Source organism: Otolemur garnettii, unplaced genomic scaffold (genome assembly GCF_000181295.1).
Source record: "Otolemur garnettii isolate 467f Iridium unplaced genomic scaffold, OtoGar3 scaffold00011, whole genome shotgun sequence".
Lineage (NCBI taxonomy): Eukaryota > Metazoa > Chordata > Mammalia > Primates > Galagidae > Otolemur > Otolemur garnettii.
In genome coordinates this window covers 17,461,840-17,468,409 of record NW_003852406.1, presented here as the reverse complement: position 1 = coordinate 17,468,409, position 6,570 = coordinate 17,461,840, and the positions used below count along the sequence as shown (strand labels likewise).

General features: G+C 52.5%; 1 protein-coding gene across 1 annotated transcript; it reads right to left on the bottom strand.

Annotated features, from left to right (window-relative positions):
* KBTBD13 (kelch repeat and BTB domain containing 13) lies at positions 1-1,377 on the bottom strand. The gene has a single exon (XM_003784427.1). It carries the CDS (start codon positions 1,375-1,377, stop codon positions 1-3), a length of 1,377 nt encoding a protein of 458 aa, XP_003784475.1.
* Positions 1,378-6,570: the final 5,193 nt, after the last annotated feature.

Genomic DNA, 6,570 nt, shown 5'->3' with positions numbered 1-6,570 from the left:
TCACAGTTCTGGCAGCGGCAATGCCACGGGCCCTGGAGCGCCAGGAGGCAGTCTAAGGAGAACAGTCTGCAAGGAGCCCGGCCGCGGAAAGCCGGACTTCTCCCTGAGCAGCCGCCAGGTGCTGCCCTCGATGGCGTAGAGCAGCGTGAACACGCGGTTGACTGTGTAGACAACGTCGCCGCGCACCACTGCGGTGAAAAGCGCTCCTTTGCTGTTGACGAACTGGCCGGGCACCGCTGTCCACTGGCCCGTGGTCAGGTTGAGGCAGTCGATGGCACAGTGCAAAAAGTCGTCAGAAGGTCCGTTTCGCACCACGTAGAGACTGTCGCGGTGGGCCACCATGCAATGGCCATAGCTCTGTGAACGCCGCAGCTCAGCTACCGGCAGCCACATGTCACCCCGCGCTGTGTACTCCACCACGGCTGTGGTGTCAGCCGGCCGCCACAGGCATACGAAGAGGCGGCCACACGCCTGGGCGCGGGGCACACCTGCGGCCGGTTGAGGCAAGTCGGCCACGAAGCTCCAGCAGCCCACGGCCGGGTCGTAGCACTCAACAGAGCTCATGGGCGTCCTCTGGAACTCGCCCCCAATGGCGTAGAGGCGGCCGTCGAAGCCAGCCAGAGCAGTGTCATAGCGCGGCTGGTGTGGGCTGGGGAACTCGCGCCACGTACCGCCATCGGGGTCGTAGCAGAAGCCCAGGTCCACCACCTCCTTGTTGGGGCCGCGCACACCGCCCACGATGTACAGCTTGTTGCCCAGTGTGGCTACGCCTGCCAGCAGCGTGCTGGCCTCCAGGGGCAGCGCGGCCAGCGTGCGCCATGCGTCCTCCTCTTCGTCCAGGTAGCACAGCGTGCGCGACTCGTCCTCCAGGAAGCCGGGCGCGGGCGCGTGAGTGCTCACGGCCACATAGCTGCTGGGCCGCTGCGCCGCCACGTAGGCGCGGGCTTCGGGCAGCGCCAGCTCCGCTGCCAGTTCCCGGGCGCCGTCGCGGATGAAGAGCGCGGCGCTGTGAAAGACGTCGCGCAGCCCGAAGGTGGCGGCCGCGTCGCACAGCAACACGCAGTTGTCCGACGTGAGGCTGTGCTCTAGGAAGCGCGCCAGCGCCGGCGCCTGCAGGAAGGCGGCGCACTCCACCGCCTGCAGCAGCTCGTCGTCGGCCGCCAGCGTGGGCCGCTCGCCGCGCAGCACCTGCAGCATGGTTCGGAAGCCGCCCGCGCTGAGCACGCCCAGGCGCACCTCTGCGGCGCGCGCCTCCCTCATGCCGGAGCGGAAGAGGCCGCGGAAGAAGCCGCAGTGTTCCACCAGCAGGGCCTGGTCTGCCTGGAAGAGCTGGCCGCCCACCCAGACCTGCACCGGCCCCTCTGGGCCCCGCAGCATGGTGAGCCTGAGGGCTGGAGGCCACGGACTCTGGGGTTCTCCTAGAGCGGAAGAAATTTCCCCAGGGGATATAAATATCTCCAGGGCTAAAATTAGTACGGCTCATGTGACGCAGTGGCCCGCACGCTGGATGGCTGCGGGCCCAAAGGGCATCTGGAGACCTGCATGGCCACTCAATTTCCTCAGGAGAAACAGTAATAGTAGTGACCATATACTGAATGCCTACTGCATACTGGGCACCATGAGGGCTGCTTGCAAAGAGATTTCGTCCAACCCGCATCATACCAGCTGTGTGCCCTTGTGCAAGTTCCCTAACTCCCTGATTCAGGGTTTTATGTTCCAAACTGGACCAACAATGACACCTCCTTCACAGTATTGGGACCGTATCTGTGCAAAAGTTTAGGTGACTTATTTAAGTTCATTCAGCTGTTAAGAAGCAAGGACGGGATTAATACCCAACCCATCCCGTCAGCTCAGAGGAATGGGACAGGCAGGTTGGAGGGAGAGGCAGAGATGGAGCAAATACATTGGGTCAGGTTGGAGTCCAGGACCAGGGTTTTAATCTAGCTTGGAATTCCGACCCTGACTCTGGGCTAGTCCAATTTCTTTTTGAGACTGAGTTTTCTTCTCTGTAAAAAGGAAAGGATAGCAACTCTGCTTTGCAGGTGGGCAACCAGTAAGCTCCTAGATGTGGGATAGGAAGAGGGTGTCTATACCCCACTCTCCAGGCTCCTCCTTTGCTAAGTGGCTCGGGGGAAAAGGAAGGAGGGGCTGCTGGGGGAATCATATGCTTATGGATAGAAAGAAGAGCTTCTTGAAATAGTAACACATAAATTGCATTACGTGTCAGGCATTAATTGTAATCACTTTATATTAACTCCTTGCAGTAATCCTGAGTTAATACAATGCTGATTCCCTCCATTTAATAGATAGTATCCATTTATTACTCACTGCAATATTATGAATTAGATGTTATTAATGGCCTTGTTTTACAGATGAGGAGACTGAGGCACCAAAAGCTTTTAGTGATAGCCAGAGAGTGTTAGACCTAGGACTGGAAAATAGTCAATCTGACTGTCGAATGTGTGACCATATCAATGTGTTCTGTTGCCTTTCTGTGCTACAAAGGTCAGGCAGTCCCCTGGAACCTGAAGGTCACAGTTGGAAAAAACCTGAGACTCAGATGGTTCAATCATTTCATTTATAATGGAGGACATGGAGCAGAGAGGGAAAAGTAATTTCCAAGGGTCTTGTAGCTTTGTAAAGACAGCTCCAGGCCTCATACTGCTCACTCTGGCATTTTTCCCACTGCACAGAACTTTTGTGGGTGGTCAGCTAAGACTCCAGGTCCCAAAACGTCAGGTGGAAGTAGCTTAGTGATTATTTTCTCTCACTTTGTTCTATAGGGAGGAAACTAAAGCCCAGACCTGTATAAGATGGCATCTGCCTTTTAGAAGATGTCTAGCTGCCCTCTCCTTACCTGCAGGACTTCTTTGGGAGGATGAAAGTGTTCTTTGGAGCCCTCTGATCGGAGAAGATGAGTGGCCCACAGTTACCAAGCACAAGGTGGAAAGAGGGTAAGGGAATTTCCCCCTTAGTACACAGCTATGCATAGATCCTTATGTATAAATTTGTAGACCAGCTTGAGTGTAACTCCCATGCTAGGGAACTCCCACCCAGTTCACTCCATCAAAGTGAGGCTGGGACATGGAGACCACTTGTGTGAACTTGGGAAGCCAGAGGCCTGGAGGAGGCAGCCAGAAATATCTCTAATGCTCTGCCCCGGGGATCAGACAGGAAGAGGAGGAGGAGATGGAGGGGGTGGGCAGAAGTCCCCATGAATACTATCCCAGGGCCTCTTTCAGCTTCTCTCCTTCCTTGAGGCCAGACATTGGCTGAAAGGGCCTCAAACGTCTGGGCAGCAGGGATGACAATTCCCCTCTTGGGGACAAGTGGGGTCTCAATGCTGGGTTCTGGCTGTCCTTTTGGTGGCCTTAATGATAGAGGGTGTCTGACTGTTCCCAATCCATGGATGAGAAAACAAAAGCTTAGAGATGAGCTGGGCTTCTCCCTGGTTATGAACGAGGATATGAGGCTGGGTTAAACCCAACCATCTGACCCAGGCCCTGTTCTCCTGCTCCAGCCCTGCTGCCTCTCTTCACCTGCTCTAGACTTGCCTCAGAGCAGGGAAACATCTACCTTCTGCTGGGCTCAAATAATGGGCAGGACTGGGGAGGGGCTGACCCCCAAGGGGCCAGGGCTGCTGCATATTCCAGTCTCCCAAATGGCCTGTTCCAGGACCCGTAACTGGCAGATACAACCAGATGGAACCATTGCCTGGCCCTCTCCTGAGAGCAGGAAGGGGAGGGTATGTAAACCCCTCCTGGCTGAAGTTCGCTCTCAGCTCAGTTTTTTCCCCAAGTCCAGCTCTGGCTTGAGTGGGTTGGGGCTCGTGCACACACCCAGTTAGTTTCCACCATCAGCTGCCAGACAGTAGGTCACCCAAGGTGGGGGGTCAGGTTTCTGAGGCTGGGCTGAGGATCAGCTCTTTGGCCCTGACTCCAAGGCTCCAGTGGGGTGTTGTCTGCAGCTGGGGAGAGTTTCCTCCTCCCGGACATTGAAAGTCCCTCTGGGATTTGGAAAGGACAAGGAACTATCCTGGATGTGGGTAGCCCACAGAGTTCCCAGGCCCTGCTCGACCCTTCACCAATCTTCCTCTCCACCCTGCATCCCCCACACTGTATGAGGTTGGGGGTGGGGACAAGGAAAGGAGTCTATGTCAAACTTTAAGCCTTTTAGAGCAGACCCAGCCTTATCCCTGTATCCACTTGATTGGCACATGGTAGGGGCCTGTTAAAGTAGATTCTGGATCTTCACCTATGTCTTCTCCATCAGACTAAAGACACAGCCCTAGGAGAGCTTCCAATCTGATAGAGGAGACACAGCCCTTGCCTGGGAGGCACCCCTTTCCTCCACAGTCTTACCCTTGTCACCTATAGTGGTATTTCTGCACATAGAGTACTGAGAGGCTTGTACTACCTGAACCTAGAGAAGGAAGAGCACTGGAGATGGAAGTCAGAATTTCTGCCTGGGCTCTGCTGCTGCTACTACTACTGACTTGCAAAAGCTACTCAACCTCTTTAGGCCTCAGTTCTTCATCTGTAAATTTGAATCTGACTTTAAGGTTTTGTTCAGCTTTGACTTTATCATTGAGCAACGCCAGAAGTGGCTATCATGTTGTGTCTCCAGAAAAGGCAGCAAGATCACAAAGGGTTACCAAAAGCTTAGATTTATGTGAAATGATTGCTGGAGGTAGGTGGCAAGGGTAGGTCTTGCCATTGGGAAAACCTCACAGGCCTACATGTCTGGACCTATATACATGCCGCACTCATTAACTCCAGAGGTATCTATTGAGCACCTGCTGTATGCCCATTGCTGGGCTCAGTGCCACATCCTCTACATTTTGAGTGCCTGAGGGCCTCCTAGGAGAACCTTTATGGGGTGGAGTAAGGAGAGTTGGGCTATCCACCCCATCAGAGTAACCTCTCTCTTGACCTGAAGTGTCTAAACTTCTGACCAATAGAGTGACTATTATTATTATTATTATTTTTGAGACAGAGTCTTACTATGTCACTCTTGGTAGAGTGCCATAGCGTCACAGCTCACAGCAACCTCAAACTGTTGGGCTCAAGCTATTCTCTTGCCTCAGTCTCTCAAGTAGCTGGGACTACAGGCACCCACCACAATACCCAATTTTTTTTTGTTGTAGTTGTCATTGTTTATCAGGCCCGGTTTGGGTTCGAACCTGCCAGCCTGTGTGTATGTGGCCTGTGCCCCAGCCACTGAGCTACAGGCACCACCCACATTATGTGTTCTTTATGTCCGGGGGGAGTGGAGAGTGGAGGGAGCTATCATTTGAGTTTTTGGACCATGATCCAAGCTCTAGGTAGGACACTTTCACCCTATGTCATATAATCCTTAATATTATTCCTATTTTAAAGATAAGGAACTAAGGCCCCCTAAAGGAAAAGTAACTAATTCCAAGGTCTTACAGTAAGTGACTGATCCCCAAGGCCTTTTCAGTCCACAGTGAGAACTTCTGGGTGCTGGATAAGCAGCCCACAGGTGAGACTGAGGATGGTAGAAGGGATAGTTAATAGCCATGAGGTAGGCACTGTTTTCCTCCCAAGACTTAGAGGAGGGACAGAAGTGAGTTGTCCCAGCTGAGGTTCTGAGTAGCCAATGGGCTATTAACTAGATATAGAAGGAAGTTAAGGATCATCTCATCTCATCTCATTGCATCATGCAAATTGTGGTGGAGTCTCTATAACAACTCCTTGAAGTGGTCACCTCCTTGGTTGCTGCCAGTGTCAGAAGCTCACTTCCTCCAAAGACAGTCCTTTCTAACTATGGACAGCTGAGATAGTTAGAGAGTTCACCTTAATATGGCCTCCTTGCAGCTTCTGATTGGTCCAAACTTTAAAAATGAGAAAACTGAGAACAGTTAGAGGTCAAATAACTTCCCCAGCATCACACAATTTGGAAGTAACAGCTCAAGCTTATATGCTGCTGGGCCTGTCAGGTCCATAGCTTGCCCTCCCTCCAGCAGTCCTCCAGAGAGATTGGTTATCTCCCCACAGGCCCCATCCAGAACCAATCTGTCTTCATAGGACTGGGGCCAGCCCAGGGTTGTGGCTGGAACTTGGCTCCCACTGTCTCAACTCCTACAACTCAAAGGGAAGCCTTCAGTCATTAGCTGTGTGAGCAATTCTGGTCTGAGGGTGTAATCTAAATAAATTCCTCCCAATACCTTAGAGTCTTAATAACACAGCTGGATTACCATGATCTCCCTGAAACACAATTAGGCTGAGTTTATATTCATGTCCTATCCAGAAAAATAATTTCCTTTTTGATGAAAAAGAGGCTATCACCATCCAGCTCTGCCCCAACCTTTCCTGAATTTCCACGTTTCTCTTGTGGGTGGGTGGGTAGATGGGCTAACCATCTGTGGAAGGGGAAGGGCTGCTGAGAGAGGTCTCTGAGGCTCCCATTCTTTTCCCTTCTCTAGCCTGGAGTTTTCTAGAAGAGATGCCTCACAAAATTCTCGAATGTACTCAGGGCCGATTCTGTCACCTCTGTTAGGCCTATGTCACATCATGGAGCGTCAGATTTATTTTCTCCTTCCTTAAGTAT